Genomic DNA, 24564 nt, shown 5'->3' with positions numbered 1-24564 from the left:
TTGAACCAAATTGTGTCTACATTTATCACAATAGTAGACTTGGATGTGAATTTAAACATATCACCAAAAAATCCTTTTAGAAAAGTAAACCCACCACTAGTAACAGTGAAATTGGAATTCAGAATCATCATAAATTGTAGCCATCTTGCTATAGAAAAGTGGTAATTTTAATAAGTACTATATATATATGTATATACATATATACACATATATTTCTATCAGTAAAATATATATGAATTACACATGTTGTATACGCCTATATATGTATAACATTATGTAAACATTAAATATTACTAAAATATATTAATTCTTACATATGTATACGATGCATAAATATTCCATATGCCTTATTCTAGCTTCATCTTATATGTTAAAAATTTAAATTTTTTTCTGAAATTGAAAATATAGCTTTCCACATATTGATTTACTGGATCAGAAATAGGAGTTAAAATAACTATACTGTATTTCTCTCACAAAGGCCTAGCTTAAAGAGTATTTATCTTTAGGCTCTATCTCTGAATTCTAAACTTGCCACAGCTTATGTAAGCTAAATAAACCAAATGACAAAGCATCTGTATCAGTGATAAGAAAAGAGAGGGATTGATTTATTTTAAGATTTTATCTATTTATTTGAGAGAGCAAGAGAGAGCATGAGCTGGGGGAGGAACAGAGCCAGAGGGAGAAGCCCACTCCGCACTGAGTGTGGAGCCCCATGTGGGGTTCAATCTCATGACTCTGAGACCATAACCTGAGCCAAAATCAAGAGTCAGATGTTTACCCAGCTGAGCCACCAAGGAGCCCCTGGAAGTGCTGATTTATTTTAAACTTTGCGAATTTCAGAGATGGCTGGGTATTCTACTTTATCTTCAACATCACATGTAGGCTGACTTCTCATATAGATGTATGTATTACAATCTAGCACTTTAAGTAACTTAAATGAAAGTACTTTCAATGGCAACTGGAACTTATTTTAACAAGAAGTAATACCGTTTCTTGCAGGTTTTCATACATTCAGTCCATGTGCACAACCTCGATAAACTATTTCCTAAATATAGAGAATCTGTACAACTTTTTTTTTCTTCCTTCTATTGTTTCTTTCAACCATCAAATATTAACTTCCCACATTTACTTCCAAATTAAACATTTCTATTATTCTGTATTTAAAGAAAATAGACTTACCACAGCTATAGTCCTATTAAATTTTCTAGGGAGCATGGCACATTATATAATCTATTAATCAGGGTTATGTATCCAAGTAAAATCTAATAACCTCTTAAAAGTAACCCTCAATTCCCTTTAGTTTCCCAACAGTTTCAGAAAGTATACTAAGAAATATTATGTTTGTATTTTACATTAGCATTTTTCATTTAATATTTACCAACCTTCGAATAGGTCTCACTTTCCAATAGTCACAAATAATCCTCTGAATTTGGACACAGATATTTGTTAACAAATATGTGTACCATGGGAAGAAAGTGTGCCCCAAAAAGCATGGTACAAGATACCAAGATTCAGGATTACACTCTAAAGACTGTATGTTGAATCAAGCGTTAGATTATTCTAAGAAATGAGAATCATTAGTCACCTAGAGTAAAAAATGACAAAGCCCAGACTTCCCATAATAGAAATACTACCATTGTGTTTAAATTTTATAACAAAACTATTTAAATGCAATATAAAACAGTTAAGACTCATAGTTTATATGACATTGTATCAATCGAATGTTACTTATAAACCCCCGAGTATTCTGCACCCTTTAAGTCTAGTTCATCATACAAATGGCAGAAACATAAATTATACAGCGTATCACCATAAATACAGTAAATGGATTTCAATTCATTAGGCATATCGTGCTGAAATATGAAAAGTCGGCAATGTTTTAGATATTTAATGAAATATAAAAATGTATGTGGTTAAGGCTTTAACATACAAAGTGTAAGCAACTTTAAACCAACCATCTTTAGCTCTTAAACAGAACACTCAAGTGTCATTCATCTGAACTAAGCAGGCCAAGCAAAATATCCTGTGATTCCTATGTTCTCCTCAATGTCGAAATGGGTGGATAAATTTAAAGCCTGTTCCCTCAAGAGTTGCTTTATAGGCAATTTTCTCCCAGTATCAAGGTCTGCAATTTCCATTTGGCTGCCAGTTTGCGATTAAATTCATCACCTTTATTATAAAAATGTGCTTTACTCCATGGCCTGCTGCACAAGAACTATAAGAAAAACATTTTTCACTGCTAACAGCAAAATCATTCTAAGGCAACCACCACATCCACTCAGACATTAGCTTCCTCAACCTGATGTAGTAGCCTACATCACTCACAGGAAAAACTGTAACAATTCTGTAACTCACAGAACCTAAATTCTATAGAAATGCCATGCTCCAAACTTTTTTGGATAAAATTCAAACTCCTAATTTTTATATTCAGTATTATTGTGAGTGCATTAACCACAAGATAAGAAGTTAACACCGGGAATATTTCCAAATTTCAATAAAATGACAAAATAACTTTTTAAGTGTTAGATAATTAAGTATCCATCTTTTTTATAAGTTCATGATTTGCCCTGCAGGCTAACTTTCACTACCTGGCAAACAGCCAATGGTCAAAGATATCGTAAGATGGATACATGGATATAGATAAGATATATTTATACTTATATAACACTTCTACCTAACTTCACTTTCTGAGTAAATCATAATATGAGGTTTGGAAGGAAAATAAAGTCAGAAAAATAATATTTTCCAAATAAAGGCATTAAGCCTAATAACAATGACATAATTAAAACCACAATATTACTTGTTTGTAAAATTTATTATTTTTTAAATATTTTCTATAAAATTATAACATTCACGTTTACAAACTTGGCTTTTACATCGAAAACTCAGAAATCTCTTATTCCAGTAAAATTGATAGTATCCATTTTAGAACTTACACGGGAAAAAAGAGAAATTTCACATTAAATGAAACCTATAATCAGAGAAATTATCAGGTTATTTAATATGTGAACCTTGAAGAAATTTTCATCTTCTGCTAGAAAATGTGATCCCTTCCATCTTAACTGGTGTACGCCTTTGCCATAGCAGTTAAAGCACTATACTGCAGTTTATTTCTCTCTCCATACTATTACATGGCTCCTTAAGTGCTGGACTATGGCTTAGTTCATTTTGGTATCCGCAGCACTCAGCAAAGTGGTAGATTTAAAAAAACAAAGTTTGTTGAAAACTAAGTTATAGTAGGAGTCAACATCAGTTTTCCTAAAACTACACAAGGCATAACCTATTAATTCTATAGTATTTAAAAATAATTATTCTATAGTATTAGTCACAATCAGCACTTTTTAAATGACACAGAATGTGTATGCCTGGGTGGCTCAGTTAAGCGTCCAACTCTTGATTTTGGCTCCAGTCATGATTTCAGGGTTGTGCTATCAAGCCCCGTGTCAAGCTCCCCACTTAGCAAAGAGTCTGCTTGAAATTCTCTCTCCCCCTCACCCTCAAACCCTCCACCTGGACACACGCTCTCTCTCTAAAATAAATAAATCTGGGCAGCCCAGGTAGCTCAGTGGTTTAGCACTGCCTTCAGTCCAGGGCGTGATCCTGGGGACTCAGGATCAAGTCCCACAACAGGCTCCCTGCATGGAGCCTGCTTCTCCCTCTGTTTGTGCCTCTGCCTCTCTCTGTGTGTCTCTCATGACTAAATAAATAAAATCTTTAAAAAAAATCAAAGTCTTTAAAGTAAATAAATAAATGACATAGAGCAAGAAAACACTACATCATAGGTTAAGTAACACAAACATTATTTCATAAAACTTTCATTTCAGCTGTTTAGTTATATAAAATTGTATGTTCATAACAAGGTATTTCTCTTTATAGCTAGCATTCTAAAAATACATGCCTTTTTTGGCTCACATTTATATCATTTTTCTGGCTTACACTGTCAGGATACATGTGCTTGTTGTTCAATAAATAACAGCATTAATAATCAAAGACTCTTGATTCACAAAATCAAAGATTTCACTTTGAGACTCTTAATTATTACTACTTGCTCCAAAGCTTTAACATCCACAGATAAAATAGCTAAAAAATTTTGTATAAATTTGATTTTTTGTTTTGTTTTTAAAGATTTTATTTATTTATGAGAGAGAGAGAGAGAGAGAGAGAGAGAGAGAGAGAGAGACAGGCAGACTCCCCTGCAGGGAGCCTGATGTGGACTCAATCCCTGGTCTCCAGGATCAGGCCCTGGGCTAAGGTGGAGCTAAACCACTGGGCCACCAGGGCTGCCCCAAATTTTGTATAAATTTGAACTTGAGACACACCTGCAGCACCAATGTGGCGTATCTTATGATGTCCAGTTATATATTTCAATAAGAAAATCAAAGGTGTTAGTCCTTGAATAAAAATGATATGTGAAAAATAAGACTCTCATGTTCCTTTACCATCCAGTAAAATAAATGAATTTTTCTATAACCTAAAAACTCAGGATTTTCTAACTCAGATCTTACTTTCACCTTCCCTAATTACTGTTATTTTCTTTTGGGATCCACTTATTTTCTACTCTCTTCCCCTTTTCTTTTTTCTTTTACTCAGAATTCATGGAACAACATGAAATGTTTTCTGAAGACATCTCTCCTACATATCACCCTTCAAAATTTATATAAACTTAATTAGTCTATACAACATATACAGGATATCACCCACATACAAGCCCAAATACTAAGTCTAGCAATGACAGATAATCTGAACTGAGCATTTTGACAACGCTAAGTGGCCTTCTCATTTTCCCTTATCTCTTAGACTTTTATCTCATTATTCTAGGGCAAATGACCTAAACCTACAAAGGGGAGGGGGGGGGTACTTACTCTACTCTAACCTATGTTAAATATTGTGTAAAATAAAATATTGTGTAGAAAAACATAGAAGTTCCTTTGCAAACATAAACTAAATTGTATCTAGACCTAGGGTCAGCTGGCTGGAAAATGAACCTAAGAGAGTCTTTTGTCTTTAACATCAGTTTAATGACAATATCACTGCATGCATTAGATGCTTACTTTTTTTTCTTATTTATAGGAAAAGTTAAAAAACATCCTGGGTAAATGGACTCCTGGGTGGCTCAGTCGATTAAACATATAACTCTTGATTCTAGCTCAGGTCATAATCTCAGGGCTGTGAGATGTGGGCATGGAATCTACTTATAATGCTCTCTCTCCCCTCCTCTCCCTCTCTCAAAATAATAATAATAGTCATAATAATAATTATTATTATGACTATTCACTTTAGAAGGTAGTCACAGTACATAAATTATCAGTCATGACATTCATTCTCCATAGAGAGGATCAGGCCCAAAGGTATTCTCTGGCTGGCTAATAGACATATTTCTGTCATGAGAACCAAATCAATTACCATTCCTGAAGCCAGCAGTTTCTAATCTGTAAAGCTTCATACCCTTAGTAAATGAACTGCACTTACATATTTAACAGAAAGATGGAACTGTGATCAGAGATCCATTCCAACCTCAAATCCCTGAATCACAGGCTTTTCTCTCAACTAGAAAAAAATGTTTTTAACGAAAATCTGTTGGGCCTTCCAGATGAAATGCTATTATTCTACCATCCACCCTTACACTTACCCTTCTTTAAAGACCACTAATTTTAAATGTCATCAGAACTTCATTTCATACAGGGAACATAAAAAATAGTGAAAGGGATTAAAGGGAAAAGTAGAGAAAATGAGTGGGAAATATCAGTGAGGGAGACAAGCATAAGAGACTCCTAACTCAAAAAAAAAAAAAAAAAAAAAGAGACTCCTAACTCTGGGAAATGAGCAAGGGGTAGAGGAAGGGGAGGTGGGGGGGGGGGGGTTGGGGTGACAGGCACTGAGGGGGGCACTTGACCGGATGAGCACTGGGTGTTATACTGTATGTTGGCAAATCAAACTCCAATAAAAAGGTATACAAAAAAAAAAAACTTCATTTTTTTAAGAGCTTCATTTTATGACTAATTGCTATAACAAAAAGAAAACAAATATCTTGTAGATTAAAATCTAAACTCACAGAAAAAACTCAATTACTGACTTACAGCTCTTACAAAACTACTATATCACTGCAACTCAATGTTTACTTAACAATCTAAAAGATAAATATTTTTCTGTTCAAAATTTAACAATTCCTCTTCATCTAACAATTCAGTAGTTCCTAACTTAAAAATTTTAGACTTAAACCAGGCATATGTTAGATTAACATTATTTCTCTGTGCATTATCTATTTTAAAGCACTCTTATGTTTTATGTTTGTCAAAATTCTGTTTTCTTTCATTTAGAAAATTATTTTTTTTAAAATAGCAAGTCTTGGGGATCCCTGGGTGGCTCAGCGGTTTCACGCCTGCCTTTGGCCCAGGGCGCAATCCTGGAGTCCCGGGATCGAGTCCTGCGTTGGGCTCCCGGCATGGAGCCTGCTTCTCCCTCTGCCTGTGTCTCTGCCTCTCTCTCTCTCTCTCTCTATGTCTATCATAAATAAATAAAAATAAATCTTTAAAAAAATAAAAAATAAAAATAGCAAGTCTAAATTTTTATGTAAATAACATAATTTGAATTAAACAAAATTCACCATAGAAACCATTTGCACAATTGTTATATAAAGTCAGAAAGCAAACTTATTCTTGCTTTCTTCGAGATGGAATTTGAAATAATCCCAAACTAAATGAAATTTAACTATCTTCTTCAAAGAGTACTTTGATTTGACTTGAGCCAGTATTCTCAACCCAAAATTAATTAAGATTCCTGAACAATTATTATTTTAACCCTCTTCTCCCTGGGATCCACAACTCTTTATAATTCTCTAACATTTATCATAATGTAGCCTCAGACCACCAGTTCTAAGAAGAAAAAAAGAAAAAGAAAAAAGCATTCCTTACTAAGTAATTTCAGAAAATACTCAATTAAACCAAGTTATTAGCTTCCTTTATTGCAGATACTGGATATTCAACATGTTACCAACATGTTGAATTCACAAAAGAATATGCAGCACTTCTTTGACTACTTTTATTCTCAGACTACCTCATGAGGCCAGTATTACATGGAACACACTTTGCAAACACTTTCCCTATAGCCTTCCTCAATTCGGAGTTAAATTAGCAAATCTTCCATCTCTCCCCTCTAATCTAAGATTGATAGGTCTTTCAAGCCATTAGAGCAAAAGCAAATGGAGAGGATGATGAAGGGCAAGTGCATGGCAAAAACTCTCGTCATACATACAGGGCAAGATATGCTAGCAACCCATCTATGGTGTAGAGTTTAGGCTCACCAGTTCTATAAATCACACACTTACTAATCCAGATAAACCTCCTTCTTCCAGGCACCTAAACCCAATACAATCCCCAACAGACACAAACAGAAAAAACTAAACTAAATGACATCATAAAAAGAGTGAATTAAGTATATCCAAATGTACCAAAGTACAACAAAATAGAAAGCAAAACTAAAAATGCACAGGTTTAAAAGATAAAGTTAAAATAGACATTAAGAGGCAAAATAGTGGGGTGGGGGAAGGTGGGAAATAAGTCCAGAGAATCTAAAAATATGCAATAGGCAGAGCAATCTACCACATTAATCCATACTAAACAGAAATATGGAGGCAGATAAGGGGGGGGGGGGACTAAGATGTAAAAGGAAAACCCTTAAATGGGTCTCCCATTACTAACAGGATGAAATCTCTTTCCAGGAATTTAAAGCTTTTACAGAAAAGACACAGAGTAATTTACTTTCCTTCTCCTACCCAGAATGTCCTCCCATTCCAGGACAGTGGCCCCTGTGTCTCAAACACTACTACCTTGCCTTTTCTCCACTTACATCCTATCTGTCCGGCAAGAGCCTGGTGAAATTTTACCTCTTTTCCTAAAACATTCCATAATCTCCCCAGCCTAACGTGATCTTAACACCAGTCTTTCAACCTCTCTTGGGTTACATTCCTTTACACTACTTTCTTTTCATACTATCTACCCTATTACTCAATTTGGAGGTAAGGAATGAATTTAAAGGTTTGTTGCATACCTCTTAGATTGATTACACATAGAATGTATTCAAATTCACTTGTGAATAAAAAATTTCATATAAACATGTCAAGTTTTTAAGAAAAGTGAAATATGCAACTTTGACATTACTCAAAAATTAAATGTCACGTAATAGTAATCACTTTCTATTGGAATGCAATATAAAAATGTTGATTTCCAATTAAATACATTACAAAAATAAAAGAGCCTGGTATTCACAGGGCTGTTAAAATATGTAGTAACCTAATAAGGCTTTTTATTTTTTTTTCTAATAAGGCTTTTTAAACAGCAAGTAATCAAATTCTGAAAACATTTGATATCACACAAGCTTACTGAAAACAAAGTGATATGTTGAATAGAACAGGTAAGTAAACTATAATATACCTCTATAAGATGAACTATTTTAACATAAAACTATATTGTCAAAGAAAAGGAAATGGCAGGTGAACATGCTCATGACAGATTTACACACATACAAACACACAAATGGATAGCACAGCAGGATCACAATTTTGTTTTATCCATAAATAGAAAAGAGGAAAAAGACAAGAATGAAATTCACCAAAATGTTAAGAGTGATTATCACTGAACTATGAGAAATTCTTGCTTTTTCAATTGATACAGTTTAGTTCTTTTTCATGAAATGAAGAATACTTGTTATAGGAATAAAACGAATGTATTTAATTCTTTATAACAACACATCTCACAATGATTATTAGAATGAAGAAATTTTATGTTTCTCATATCTCTAAAATGACTATAAGAAACAATTTTTCAAATGTATACACAAAAACTTTCAGGGAAAAGGCTTTTCCCGAAAAATACTTCACATTAAGGTTCAGAGACAATATGTTATGACACCTCTCTGCCCCCATCACCACCTTTCCCAAGATTCAGAGGCCGCAAACCACACTACTATCAAAGGTGAGCTGAAAATGTCTGCATCTTCAATTCTCTACATTTTATGAATAGCAAAAAATAAAAAAGAACATTGGGGAGAAAGGAGTAAAATGCAAGTTACTATCATTTCTGCAAAGGTATCAGTTGGTATCTTCTCTTGTCTTCCACTTATAAACAGTTCTCTCATGTCTGAGTTCAATTTCAAGTGATTAAGGAAGGAAAGTATTTTACAACTGATTTGGCAATCAAAAAGCTCAAAATAACAACTTAGAAAATATAATTTAAATGTGTTAACAAAAAGTCATATTTCCAAATCCTACCTAAGAAGGAACTTAAATAAGCAATGTTTCTTTAACAATTGCAGGCTGTATTTTTAAGATATATATTTACCTAACCAAAAAAAAAAAAAAAAAAAACCTGATAAGGAATGCTATAAACCACAATAAAGCGAGATAAGATTTCCTTTTTTACTCCTGATAATTTTTTATTACTACCATAACACTATAATCCCCAAAAGAACTTTCTCCTTATGTCACATGTAATAGTAAACTATGGCACAGATTTTTTTTTTTTTCTGTTTTACATTAGTAAACAAATCAATTGCCTGGTTAATACAGACTTTAGAACTGCCAAGAAAATATACAAGTAGAATACTTTTCAACAGACTTGACTCAGACCTACACTAAAACAAACAAAAGACCTTCAAACAACTCAGCTATAAAGGCAGAAACTGTTTTTCAGAAAATTGCTATACTCAATGGAATGTTCTAAACCAGTCACATTTTGGGCAGCCCGGTTGGCTCAGCAGTTTAGCGCCACCTTCAGCCCAGGATGTGGTCCTGGAGACCCAGGATCGAGTCGCACGTCGGGCTCCCTGCATGGAGCCTGCTTCTCTCTCTGCCTGTGTCTCTGCCTCTCTCTCTCTCTCTCTCTCTCTCTCATGAATAAATAAAATCTTTAAAAAACAAAACAAAACAAAACAAAAAAAAAAAACAACCAGTCACATTTTATAGTCAACATACTAACATATGGTTTCTTAAAACAAAAAGAAAAGAGTTCTTTAAAGAAATATCACAACTGATCTACATGATACTGCTAAATATTAAATTTAATCATTGTTATTTCCCATATTCCTGAGCAACTCTCCTCTTACAATTTAAAGGAAAAAACTTCCTATTCTGGTAAAAGGGTTATTTCTCAACAAATTTTAATCACTAAACACTGTCTTTTATGTACTAATATCTCCATCTGCTGGAACATAACCTCCTTACCATTAAGAGTTCTTAAGGAGAAAAACTTTGCAGTAGAGATTTTGCAACTACTTAGAAATAAAACCTTTTCATTAGTCACCATTTGAGGCAACTACGAACCCACACTTAACTTCGAGAACCAACCAATAATTAAGAGTGAGCATCTATCTGGCTTTTCCATTTAGGAACTATTTTCAGAATAGCAATATATTACCTGCTGGTGAAAGAAAGATTTACCCAACTACAGAGGGAGGATCAGTCTATGACCACACTAACCCAGATTTCACTAATTGTGGAACCAGGTAAAGTGCCCCCAGTCTGAGGCAAAATCAAGTGCATAGCATCACCTTTGATGTATACTTGAACCTATTTCATCCTTTAAACCTAACTTCCCAAGCACTAGATATACAGAGCATAAAAGAACAATTCCAATGATAAAGAAGTTATAGCAGTGCCATAAAAAAGATGGTTCTAAATTAAAAAGATGTAAAGTCTTAACAACCAGATTCAAGGAGTGGGGTCCTGAGTCAGACTCTTGCTTGAACAAGCCAATTATAAAAAAATATTGGGGGGGGTAGGGAAGGGCACCTCGGCGACTCAGTGGGTTAAGCTTCTGCCCTAGGCTCAGGTCATGATCCCAGGGTCCTGGGATCAATCCCTGTGTTGGGCTCTCTGCTCAGAAGGGAACCTGCTTCTCTTTCTCTCTCTCTCTCTCTCTCTCTCTCCTCCCAGCTCCTGCTATCTCTGTAGCTTTCTCTGCTTCTCTATCTCTCTCTCAAATAAATAAATTAAATAAATAAATAAATAAAGTATTTTGGGGATAACTACAGAAATCTGACTATGGACTGGTTATTACATTAAGTGTAGGACCAATCCATTTTATTCAGTGTGATGTTGCTATAAAGGAAAATGCTAGTTTTTAAGAGATACATAAATACACAGAAATGGAATGTCAAGATACTTGTAATTAAAGCAATCAACATAAAGAATAGTTAAATAAAGTACAATAGATGATGAAAATAATGAAATTCTCAAAAATCTTCGTGTTTAGTAACACATCCAGATTCAACAATATTAGATGAGTGGAACTGGGACAAAATTTCCTCCAACTCATATCAATTCAAGAATTTCTAAGACACCCCAAACGCAAAGAGTTTCTTAAATTCTCTTTAATTCACATATAAGCTTAATTCTAAGTAACCAAAACTGTAGCTGACAGCTATACAAATGAGCCCCACATGTTCTCAAATACCTCAGGATTAACATAAAAACTTGTGGGTAAGGAAAATATTTTTTCTATGTTTAGTTGTAGCTAAAACACATTCTTTAAAAAAAGTCTAAAGAGAGCTTAGACCTAAAATATATAAAACTCAAAATGTATTTTCTTAAAATATTTAATAAAAATATAACGATTTAAAAGTTACCTAACCACTTAACCTTTCATAATGCATCCAATTTCTACTTCCTTAGACTCATATATTCTACACTCTTGTTACTTGTCCCTCAAACAGTTTATTATGACACCCCAAAATAATACAAGCCTTCCACTGACTGGTTCTCCTTACAAAACTCAGAATAGGATTCATGCTGTTCATCCCAACATTCAAGGCCCATCATGGTAGAGCCCGAACCTAGGATGCTGGCTCTGCTCCTAACTCTCCTTTGCATGCATTTGCCATTCCAACTAACAGTTTAAACACACTTTCTGAAAATCTTTCAATCTCCCATCACCACTGTTTTGACATACAGCACTTTCTCTTCTCAAAGAACATCCTCCATCCTCCCTCATTAAATCCCTCCCTCATTAATTGAATCACCTCATTAAATTCTACCATCTATTAATATCAAGTCAGATCCTACTTCTCAAAAAATATTAGGTATTTCAATTCAAAGGTACTTTGTCTCAACTATCAGAATGCTAGCAGTGAGTAATTCTCATGAACATAAAAACTAATAGATACTCATATGGATAAATTACACCTTTTTTCTTTTCTTCTTTCATCCTCTACAAAGCTGCCTTGCTTATCTCCCTGTCCATCCTAACAAAAACAACCTAAAAATATCAACAGAAATTAGATGATGCCGCCTTACAGTCTCTGAAGTTCTTTTGCAGGTAATACTCTCCAAATATCTTAATTTGAAGTTGGCAGGGCAGTTATTAATTCCATTTTCACATGAAGTATCTGAGGTTCAGAGAGGTTGGATATCTTGCCCAAGATCACCAAACTAGTTAACTGCCAACTCATGATTAGATCTCATGTCTACTAGCCAAAGAATTCTTACTACTTGCAACACGGTCTCGTTAGTGTATGGACAGAAACACAAAATCATTTTTATCTTTGTGCTGGCTCACGTGTTCATATGTATATATACACACATTATACAGTTAACACGTGAATACCTGTCATGACAAATTGGAACCTCAATGCAACAACAATGGTAGCAGCAACAATAGTAAGAACTAGGTACAGTTAATTTTCAAATACCTTATATTTGGCTTTGGTATGAAATTTTAGTTCTTAAAAAATTTATTTACCTACCATGTAACAATTCTCTCAGTGATAAAAGTACTGTAACACAGCAAGCAAGGACTATAGTTTATACTTAATTCTTTTCAAATATACTTTAAAGAATCAGATGATCCTCCGGATATTGGTATCAAGCATGGGATGCAGCGGCAACTAGTACAGCTCCCCCTTCCATTCAATTTATCACCATCCACCTCCTGACAGTCACTCTTTATTTACAGAGTTGCTACCTATGGTACTAACTACCCTAAGCTGATGTAAAAGTGAACCAAGTGTATATTCCTGACTTGAATCACCTAGCAATAATAAACCTTTATATTATATCTTCCAGTCAGAAATGTTAGGTTTCCTTGAATGGCTTTAAAAATAGCAACTGGAGTAATAATAATAATACCACCAATAATAGTAACTATACACTAGATTTGTCCCTACCAAAGAATTAAGACTAACCTATGGTTATTAACAAGTTTAAGTAAATGAGCTGAAATCCTCTAAACACCCTTACTTTCTCATTTTCAGCCTCTTAACTATCAAAAAAATTTACCTTTAAAAAAAAATTCTGGCTCCACGAATTTGACCAGTATATGCTCAAGTCCAGCATAGCACAAATTAACAAAATTCCCATTTACTTTTTGTCTTCATGTTCGTGACCTAAGGCAACACAGCAGTTTTTTAATACATAATAAAACTATTCTGGGTTTTTCTTCTCTAGTTCCACTATGGAGTAACAGCTTCACCAAAAAGATCATAAGGTAGAACCGAGGATCGAGCTCCAACTCCGATGCTCCTTGCCTTGAGATGCAAAGTCACCTCTCTAGACGTCAGTTCTTACACCTATAATGTGAAGATTTCTCCTCTCAGGTTCCTTGCAGCTCTGAAGTTCCATGTTCTTTTGATATTATTTTAGTTTTCCTTACACTAAACTGAATCTAAGAAATGGTTTTTTTGGGGTTTTTTTTTTTTTTTTTCAGTTTTTTTCACATATACATCTCAAATACTCTTTGTAAAACCATTCTGAGGCCCCGTAAAATGACACTAAGAGTTAATGAAAAAAAGGTTTCCAAGAAAAATTTCAGGACGCCTGGGTGGCTCAAGTTGTGATCCCATGGCCCTGGGATCGAGTCCCACATCAGGCTCCCTACTCTGAGAGAAGCCTGCTTGTCCCTCGGTCTCTGCCTCTCATGAGTAAATAAAACCTTGAAATAAAAATTTCATAAAACTGCTTTTTACCAGCATTTTGTAGCACCCCTAAACATAATGTGTGTGTGTATATACATGCATTATGCATTTTTATTAAAGTTTTCTACATAAACTCTTAAGTTAGCGTAAAAGCCAAAAGTTCCCCAATAATCTATAACTGACCAGATGATCATGCCCAATCTCTACAACAACCTGCCCTGCACAAAAGCCAAAGGCAAGGTCTTTTACTTAGGACCTGCGAATAATGACCCTTTCCACTGTTAATAAATAATCATTTCAATCCTGGGGCCAAGCAGATATTCCATTACTTCAAAAACCATCCTTGTTCTAGAACTTCATCAGCCCTAGTGCCAACTCTCAAGGATTCAAGGCCAGTTCACATTTAATGCATGTCTCCCATTATATACAGGTGTGCCTACCTATGTGTACACACACAAGCCCTTTCTTTAGTATCATGGCCAGGTAACATGAGACTACGCTACGGATTTAAGTGCATTTTGACATTTTTCTGATACTTCAGTACTCTTAAAAAGCATTCAAACTGACAAGTTCTGCTTTATCATAATATGATAGAAATGTTACAAAATTGATTCATTTCCTAGTCACAAAATTTAGTTTAACAAAATATGTAGGTTAGAATCAATATATAAGGCAACATTATAAACATGAATTTTTTTAAATTTTGCTAGACCTGATAGGCTTGCTGGAAATTCAAACTAGAGTCGCTGCTTAGCGAAACTGAAGAAATTATGAAACCACTGAGAACAATTATTTACTTGTTAATTACAAGAATTCTGGATAAATCCTAATCTTCGACAAGCAATATATTTGTTAAAAATTCATGACAGATTTACTTCAAAACATTGTTAGGGCTAAAGCAGGTATGACTGCTTTTTAAGAGGGTTAAAAGTTTCAGTTAGCTAAAAACTCTTATTAACCATCCTCTAAGTAATGGCACTTTCGAATTAGCTTAAAGAAACACCTGTGTTTAAAAAAATTGTTATTTGTGTTAAATTACTGTAACTGCCACATAATGTTTATACTGTTTTCTTCTAAACTAAAACCATTCAAATAGTCCTTATTTATCCTGAACACATCAAAGTAGCACTTAGGGACCTGGAATCTTCCCCGTATACTGTGTTTTACAGAGTACAAGACCTACATATCAGCTGACTTGTCGACTTTTATAGGTAAGTGACTAGGGAAAAGGTTCACCTATATAATGCCACAGACGCCAAAACTTTTAAGAGCTGAGATGGGCACTGACAGCTTCTCTCTGCTTATGGATTGGTATAATTTGTGTAAGGACTGGCTGAAAACTACTGCCCAAGTAAAACAATTTGATCTTTCCAATTCCCATTCTCACCAATGGTACTAAAGTAAGATGAAGACAAAAGCTTCTTGAGAACTCACACTGCAAATGATATTGTACAATTTCTAAAAAATATCATTAAAAAAAATACATGTGTCTTTTTTTCTAATTGCCCCAAACTATCACCAACTATTATATAATTGGCTTAATCCCATACTTCAGAGAAAACAGAAATCAAGAGGCTAACAATGTCAACCTACTTATTAATTCAACAAACATCCGATAGTGTACGTGTGTCAGGCTACGAGGTGGGCTCCTTCAAAGAACAAGGGTACATACACACAAAGAGAAATAATATCAAAACATGAAGTACAATGATAAATGCATAGACAGTAGTACCTAACACACAGTGGATCATATCTACAGTCAAATTTTGTAACACGGTCACAGTAACAAAACGAAATGCATTCACTATGAAAAGTTTAATGCTATGTTTGCTTTCTGTTAAATGAAAAAAAAGCTGTAAAAATCTCACTTAGAAATCAAACAACCTAGCTATTTGGGGTCCCAAAACTGAAATGTCAATTTTAAAAGGGGTATAAGCATTCCCTAAAAGTTCCTACGAAGGGAAAAATACATTACCTTGATGTCAAAAGAGAGAGAGAGAGAGAGAGAGATCAGAAAATATAATGAAGTCCTATCAATCACAAAATAAAAAGTTAGTGCATAATATAATTCTGACCTCTTGGCACAAGTTCTTGCACTATCCTGATCCCTTGGCCCTAAAATAGATCACTGGATATCTTCATAATAGTTGGCCTGCCAACAGCAGAAAGTTGCTCAGTGGACTGTCACCTAAATTATTAAATGAATAAAACTCAAAAATGGCAAAGTATTTTCCATCTCCAACAGAGAAAGATAAGTTTTGCTTATTATTGTACCATCATAAACCAAATTGTATTAACTATAATAAATTTCTCAAATAAATTAAAAGATGTTCCAGTCAGATTATAAAAAGCTGTCCTTAGGATCACACTGGTATTAAGGCCAAAAAGGTCAAAAAACAAAACAAAACGCTTACAAATCTAAACATATTGGCTTCAAAAAGGAGCACGTGAATAATGCTCCAATAAAGGGCGTGTGTGTGCGCGCGTGCAACATGCATCCATGTGTTGGGGGATGAAGGCAGCACACCTGTCTTTTGTCACAGGAATCTATTTCCCTTTAAAAAGTAAATAAAAAGCCATTTTTTTCTTATGGAAAACTGATGCACTTTGCAAGTGCACTGATGTTAGCTCCAGGACAGTGGCAAGTGAGTGGGTAATAAACAGAAATATAATGTGTACAAAACCTTAAAAAGCCAAATTAACTTATTTTCACTTTATATACCCAAACCCATTTAAGAAAAGGTGCACATACCAAACACACTAGCAAATGAGATTAGCAAAGACACCTATTTCTATTAATTATGTTATATCCTTGGGAGTACAGCTTTTACTACAAAACATGTAAACCGGATAGTTAAGAAAAAGGAATCACCTTCTGCCTCATTGAATGTGCATGCATTTTGAATATATATTCTACCCAAGGGGTAGTTAAAGCTTCAAAAGTACAGAATGAATGTAGAATAAATGACCTAGGATACAAGTTATCATTTCCATTATTACTTTACAGAGCTGGTGACACCTCCTGGGTAAGGAAAAAAAGAATAACTGATTATAAATATCCTATCCTTCTCATCACTATTAATTCAAAGGGCTAGCTTACAACTGCAAAATCTTTCTTCCTAAAGAACAATTACTTCAACTTGATAAAATCTGTTTGTTACAGAGATTGAGTACTGTCAACAGTGACCCAGAAAAAAAAAAAAAACTAAAATTATAATAAACTATACAGCAAAACTCCTCTCAATACCAAAAAATAGCCATATAATTTTTTAATCAAAGCTTTGGTAGACAAGCTAGATTTTCCCCTACAAAAAAATTTTGAAGCGTAAGAAAACCGAGGCTACGATAAGATACTTTCAATACTGAATGCATAATGAAAATAAACATCAATATGGAAAAACGTTAACTAGTAAAGCAAATTTTAATTTGAAATATTTTCTGCCCACATTTTAAGGGAGAGGGTAAGAAAATTGAGGTCAGAAAAATCTATTACCAACCCTCTTAGAAGACCATGAGAAAATGAACAGGCATTTTTCAAATCAGCAAAACAGAAGGTAATTGAACATGTTTGCTCACTTTTTCTGAGCCACACACTAATTTTTCAAACATTCACAAAAGATTTAGGCTAGCTTTACTTATAAACCATACCATGCATTTTTAATTTTCCCATCAGCAGCTTTTACCTTCCTCTGCCTAAAAAATGAAAACTCAACATCTGATCTTAAAATCCCTAGTTCATCCTCTTCCCCCATGGGGTTTTTTTTTTTTTAGTCTGATTTCATTTGTAGCCTTCTCAATTCTAATTGCAATACTCTATAAAAACAGAATTTGCATTCATTTTCATGACAAAGAAAGTTTTTTGTTTTTTTTTTTTTTTTTAATAAAAAAACTTCTTTTAGTGACTACTCTTTCCCAAGGATGGTCCCAGGATTCGGTTTGGAAACTTCTCTCCAGAAAGCAGTTTAAGGCTTTAAGACCTCAGTTTCATGTGTAATCATCTTTATCTTCAACAAAAGATTCTTAAGCATTGGAATCAACTGAAATTACGTCCTTTATTTGAGTGGGCCAATCTAGACCTCATTCATAACTTAAAAGAATAACTGTGAAGATACTTAAAGATACTTAAGAGGAAAGTCTGACAATCCCTACCTCCCCCCTCCCAAAAAAATAAATCCAAAAACCAAAAGCAGTGTCCATAGTGAAAATATAGGCTAAAGGTTAACTTGGCATGGAAATAAAATGTTCAATCTAAAACATTTAAGTTTTAATCAACTAAAAAAATCTAACACACACGTAACTCCCAAATTTGTAACTAGCCAAACAAAAATTCTCAGACAAATTCTTTAAAGCTTACTCTAAAAATAAAATTGAAATAGAATTCCTAAATAATCATTCAAAATTTCTCATTATCAGAAAATACACCTATTTTAAGTCCAGTGTCTTGATTATCAACGTAAAACATGTAACTTTACCTAAAACATGTAACTTTATCTAAATCGAAAAAATTTTTCCGCCAATCGTATGGAAAAGGAAAACGTAATTCCTAACCACAAACAGAAGTCCTGATTAATTTGTTTTGGACAATGACAGGTCACAAAGGGGTAAAGCAAGTTGCCAAATTTTCAGAATTAAATCATCTGGCCAAAAAAAAAAAACGTGATACATTTCAAAAATCAGTACTTTTCTGAAGTCAAATTAAGTTTATAATAAGGCTAACAATTAGAGGAAGCAGCTTATTCCACACTAAGGAATAGCCCCTCTTCCTGCATGTTTGTACTGGTCTGATAAAAAAAAAAACAATCAAACTTCCTAGTCATTATGCTGTCCATTTTAAACATCCCAGCTACGACACAAGCAATCTTTACTTACCCTGGGGAGGAAAGGCTAAAATTCTAGATAGACCAAGATAAGAGATGGAGTAAACCACATTAAAAGAAAAAAAAAAAAATTACTTAGAATGTATCATCCTCAGCTAGTGGTCTCCCAAGTTTTAAAAGGCAAATGGTTACTATTTCCAACCACAGAGAAATGAACAAACCTTTGTTAGAGATAATGACCTAAGTGGAATTCTAGATTTGGAAGATTACGAATTATTGAAGGCAACGTTAGAAACTTTTTAACAGAGAACAACTCCAAATTATCACTTAAAGATTTTAGATCAACATAAAAGCACAGGTGAGAAGTCTTTCAGAACTAATCAGAGAAATTCAAATTATGTTTTTAAATAAGATACACATAAAGTGAAAATACCTTCAATTTTTTTCATAAACTCCTATGTCATTTGATTGAACTCAGCATTTTAATTAAAAGACTAATGCAACTTTAATTAATTCTAAATATTGTGAGGACACATTTCATTTTAATGTCAATGAAATATTCCTTCTAAACTGTACTAAATAAAGAACATTTAACAAATACACCTATTTGTATTAAAATCTTAAAATTTCCAAAATATACCAAGGCAGAAAAGACATATGATTTTTGAAATGCAATAAAATTGTTCCCATAATTTTACATAATGTGTTCTGAGTTTATAACTATATATTATAAATACAGTAAGTGTATTATGAACACGAAATGACACGCAAAATGATCTACTGTGATTCAGATTTTAAGTATAATATAGATCAAATTATTGAGTATATTACACATTTTGCTCCAAACATTTCTCATGTTTAAAAAAAAAATAACTGGCGCCCCTTAGCGCTCACATTTGGAAATACTCAATTTAATAGTTCCAGCAATTTTTTTTTTTTTTGACATTCCAGAAAGTTTTCTGCCTCCACAATCTTTCAAATGCCAACACAAATAGAAAAAGCAGAACCCCTTAAAGGGACAGCTCGATTTTTTTTCTGGAGCAATATAAAATTAACAGATTTGCTGTTTCAACAAGGGAAAAAAGCCCATTCCGATGAGGATTACCGCTGTTGGGTCTAACATACGTAAGCAATAGCTAGGACGCTGTAAGACCTAACAGTCTCGAACTTTGAAAGTTGTTTCTAGGACTTTCTTGACAACAAATGATCCCGGGATTCTCCTTTAACCATCTTTAACCCCCAAGACATTTCCGGTCTTTTGTTCTTTAGCGACATTCCAACTCTCTAAGCTTCAGACTCCTTTTCTCTAGTTCTATAAAGATCTCGAAATTCCTATGAAAAATCTAAAATCCACGGCTCAATTCTATAAAACAGTTTATCAGTCTTCCAGGGATGCTTCTGAGACAGGAAAACAAAACAAAAAAAAACAAAACAAAAAAACCTCCTGAGTACTCGATCTTCAAATTAGACTTTCTTGTTGGTCGTCTTGTCTTCTCCAGGCTTCCACAGAAAAGCAGAGCTGCTACAATTCAGCAGTCCAGGGCACTGCTCTAAGTAAGAACTTGTTAGAGACATCCCAGGGTCGGCCAACATTAATCTTGTCGTTCTTCGCAACCCTCCGCTCTCCGCCAACAAAGCTTTTCTGCAAACTTTGCCCCTTCTCCCCTCCGTCCTTCCGAACGTCGATCCTGGGTTCGCTCTCCGCCGAAGTTCTCTCGAGTCGGGACGACGTTTAGACTCGTCCTCGCGGTATTTCGTACTCACCCCCCCCCCCCGCCCAAAGTGAAGTTAAACTCCCCAACAGTGCTCGCTTCCCCAAACAAAAGGACGGAAAGTGCTTTCGGCTGTCATCCTGCCCCGGCCTCCGGCTCGGTCCCCACTACTTTCGGGCTCCTCGCGCACATTCCCTCCAGTGGCCCGGCCCCACGCCGCTCCCCTCGAGTACTCGCAAGCCGCACCAACTCCCCGGCAGCCGCGGCCCCCACAGGGCCCTCCGCTGTGGGAACGCGCGCGGCCTCCGGGGGAGCCCCCCGGGGAGCGCCCCGGGGCCGGTGTCCTTCAGGCGCCCGCGGGCCGGGCGCGGCCGGCTCCTCCGGGGCTCCTCCGGGGCTCCTCCGCGGCTCCTCCCGGCCAGGCCCGCCACGCTCCGGGCCGTCGCGGTGCTCGCAGGCGCGGCGGGAAGCCAGGGGCGCGAGGGGGCTCGCCCCGCAGCCTCCCCGGGGCGCCGAGGCCGGCGGCGCGAGGCCCCGGGGTCGCGGGCCTGGGGGGGGGAGGGGCGGGGGGAGCGTCCCGCCGGCGGGTCCCGCCCGAGCCCGCGGCCCCGGCCCGCCCGCCGCCCGCCGCCGCCCGCCGCCGCGCCCCGCGAGCCCGGCCTCGGCGCCGCCTCCATGCGCCCCGCCCGGGCCTCTGGGTCCCCGGGCGCACGGTCCCCGCCAGCCGCGACCTTCCCGCCCTCCCAACACGCCGGCGGGCGTCGGGTCCCGGGAAGATGGGCCGCCGCCGGGGCGCGGGGCCGCGAGGGGCCGCCGAGGCGACTCACCTTCGTCCAGCAGCCGCTCGAGGTGGTTGAAGATCCCGCAGAAGTTGGGCAGGCTGCTCATGAGCTTCTTGTCGTTCATCAGCTGCATCAGGTAATCTGGGGTGGGCTTCGGCTTCTCCTTCGTTTCCATTTCCCCGACCATATTCCAGGCTCCGCAGCTCACTCCGCCCGCCGCCGCCGCCGCCGCCGCCGCCGCCGCCGAGGAGGGAGGGAGGGAGGGAGGGAGGGGCGGGGAGCCCCGGCCGCCGGCCGCCGGCCGCTCGGGACTCGGCGTCCCGCTCCGCTCCGCTCCGCTCCGCTCCCGCGCCGGGCGCCGGGGCGGCCGGACCGCGCGCTCGCCGCGCTCTCCCCGCCCCCGCAGGCACTTTCCGCCCGCGGCCCGACGCGCTCCCGGCCCGCCGCCGCCGCCGCCGCCGCCGCCGCCGCCGCTCCTCGGCCGCCGGCTCGGCGCGTCCCTCACGAGGCCGGCGGGCGGGAGGCGGGTCTCCGCGGGCCGAGTGCGGGCGCGGGCCGCTCGGCGCCGGACGAGGAGGAGCCGGGCCGCCGCCGCCGCCGCCGCCGCCGCCGCCGCCGCTCGCTCGGCTGGTCGCGCCCGCTCAGCCGCCGCCGCCGCTTCTGCCGCGGGCTCGGGGTCTCTCTGGGCTGGTCCCCGCCGCGGCCGCCTCTGCCGCTGCCGCCGCGCTCTGACTCCGCTCCTCCTCTTCCTCCTCCTCCTCGCCGCCTCCTCCTCCTCCTCCTCACTCACTTGGCGGCGGAGTTCGCCTCAGTTCAGGCGGCGCTGCCAGCGGCGGCGGCGGCGGCGCGGGGGGAGGGGCGGCGGCGCGGGGAGGGCCGGGGGCGGGCGGCGGGCGGGGCCGCGCAGGGCGGCCGTTAGCGGGGCCCGGCCGGCGCGCTCCTCCTCCCGCCGCCGACCCCGGCCCGGGCCCCGCCGCCGCCGCCGCCGCCGCCGCCGCCGCCGCCGCGCCGCCTCCCTCCGGCGGGTGGTCGGCCTGAGAGGGGCCCGGGGCTGGGGTCGCCGGCGCGGCGGGCGGAGGGAGGGGCGGCGGCGGGGCCGGCGGGCGGCGGGGGGGCGGCGGGGGGGCGGCGGTGCTTTCGACTGGGGGCGGGGTGAGGGCCGCGCCGCTCCGCGCTCCCCGCCGCCGGGCCGGCTCGTCTGGCGGGCGCGGCCGGGCTGCGGCGGTGGGTGAGAGGGCTCGCCGGCGGGACGCTCGCCGCCGCACGCCTCATTCTCTCCTCCGTTACTATAGTTTTTTGTTGTTGTTTAAAGACAAAAAAAGAAAAACTGTCGTCCGTTCTCACACCCTCGCCCCCCCCCCCCCCAAGAAAAGAATTTTTTTTAACGTCCTGTTGCTTCACGGGGGACTTTCGGGGTGGGCGTCACGTGCCCCGACACGTAGCCGTAAGGCCCGAGAGCGCGTGCGCGCGTCGAGCCCGGTGGCCACGCCCCCTCCGGGGTCGCCCCGCCCCTGCCGGGGCCCCGCGAGCGGAGGGGGAGGGGCGGGGCCTGCGCGCGCCTGCGTGGGGCGGGCCGGGGCCGGGTGGGGGCTGGCGCGGGGGCGCGCCGTGGGGGCGGGGGTGGGGCGGCCGGCGCTCGGACCCCAAGCGGCTGGGCGGGGGCGGGAAGCTGCGGCGTCCCCGCTCCCTCGCGTCGGCTTCTTCTCCGCAGCTCGCGCGTCCCGGGTGGGCCCTCCTTGCCGCGGCGACGTCGTTGGTGGCTCCGCACGACGACCCCCGCCCCCTCCCCGCGTCCCCGCGGTCTCCTCCGGCTCCGAGCGCCACGCTGCGCGACAGCCTGGCGAGCGCTGGGTCCCGCGTGGGCGCCCCTCGTCGCCCCGACGGCGCCGCCACCTGCGCGGTTACCTGTCCCGGGGGCGGGACGCGCTGGGGAGCGCGGCTGCCGCGGCGCAGCCTCCGTTACTCCGGGAGCCCGCTGCAGGCAGCACCGAGCTTCGCGCCGCCCGAGACGCGGAGGGGCCGTGAGCGGTGCGGGCGAGGCTGCGCTCCGTCCCTGAGGGCGCCAGCCTCCGGTTAGGAAGTGCAGCCGCGGTAACCGCGTAAAGATCACGTACCTAGTGGGGCAGGTGGGAGTCAACATGCACATCTGCCCACGTGTAGACCCAAGGATACGGTGGGCAGGAGGGCTCTCCGTGCGGCGCGACGGAGTCAGACATTTAGGTTTGCTTGGGAAAGGCCTCGGAACTGGTCGGTAGAAACGCCAGTCTCCGAACCCGCCTCTGCATTTTTCTGCAAGCCCGTTGTGACGAGCTCGGTTACCGTAGACGAAACCTACCGCCAGCTGACCGCGGTGAGAGCTACAAGTGGCTGAAATCGGCTAATCCTGTCCTCTGTGTTTTACCTGGGAAGAACTTAGGTGGGGGTGTTTGTTGTTGTTGAAATTTGGCCTCGTAGAAATTCTGGGGAACACTTAAGTTTGAGTTGTATTGAAACTAGCTGAATTTCAAGCAAATACTCTCTTGAGAGTACCAAGTAGCTTCTGTCCTGTTCACTTAAGAAACATTGTTTCTAAAATTAAGCTACTTTGGTAGAGGAGATAGAAATGCCCTGCAAAGTTAAACACATTTAACTCTAAAATATTTTAAGTTCTCCTACTTACGTTGTTATTAACAGAAACATGAGACTATTCACCTACTCAGTTATCAGTTTAAAGGATGAATTTTGTAAATGCAGCAAACGGTATTTTGGTTTAAAAAAAGTTGTCTCTTCAAAAAACATTTTTAAAAACGTTGCCTTTTTAACAATTGACGTATGCAACAACTTGGGTTAGTAGCAAAATAATAGGTATTTTAAAGGGTGACTAAGCTATTCAATGTAATTTGCTAGTGATAAAAGATTTCATCCCCCTTCTTAATCAGTATACTTACTTATTAAGCTCCCAGGCCCTGTGTTAAATCCTTAACATGTATATCTCATTTACTCTTCAAGGCAACCTAGTAATTTAGGTATGCTATTATCCCTATTTTATATAAGGGAAAACCCAGGCAGAAGGAGGTTAAGTAACTTTCCCAAGCCTATAGCTCATGCATCCTGGATCTGGGATTCAGTTCCACTTACATTTTTTTTTTTTTCCTGAAGCTTATGTTCTTCACCCTTTTACTAACCCTGTGCAATAAGTCAGGATGAAACTTTTGACGATCGATGTTCCATCATTTTTGATGGATAGAAATTGCAGTTTCATATGGCTCCCCTGGTTCTTATAATCTAGGTAAACCAGGTCAGAGTTAAAGAACAATAATCAATATTCATGTCCCATGTATTAAATCTCGTGTGGTAACAGCGTTTGATAGT

General features: G+C 39.7%; 2 protein-coding genes across 8 annotated transcripts in view; one reads left to right on the top strand and one right to left on the bottom strand.

Annotated features, from left to right (window-relative positions):
- The window catches only part of QKI (QKI, KH domain containing RNA binding), a 162601-nt gene extending 140960 nt beyond the window's left edge, over positions 1–21641 (bottom strand). For 3 of the 7 annotated variants that reach the window (XM_055310445.1, XM_055310447.1, XM_055310449.1), the window contains exon 1: positions 21259–21470. In XM_055310445.1, coding sequence (XP_055166420.1) covers positions 21259–21400 — 142 coding nt within the window. In that variant the 5' untranslated portion in view covers positions 21401–21470. Of the gene's footprint in view, positions 1–21258 lie in introns of all 7 variants that reach the window. The other 4 variants (XM_055310446.1, XM_055310448.1, XR_008662520.1 and 1 more) reach the window with 3 other exon arrangements.
- LOC129499819 (uncharacterized) overlaps positions 21107–24564 on the top strand; it is a 40518-nt gene continuing 37060 nt past the window's right edge. The window contains exon 1 of the mRNA XM_055309716.1: positions 21107–21349. Coding sequence (XP_055165691.1) covers positions 21107–21349 — 243 coding nt within the window. The remainder of the gene's footprint in view (positions 21350–24564) is intronic.

The sequence above is a fragment of the Nyctereutes procyonoides genome, unplaced genomic scaffold (genome assembly GCF_905146905.1).
Source record: "Nyctereutes procyonoides isolate TBG_1078 unplaced genomic scaffold, NYPRO_anot_genome, whole genome shotgun sequence".
Classification (NCBI taxonomy): Eukaryota; Metazoa; Chordata; class Mammalia; order Carnivora; family Canidae; genus Nyctereutes; species Nyctereutes procyonoides.
Note: the sequence above shows the minus strand (reverse complement) of the source record. Positions and strands in the feature narration are given on the sequence as shown.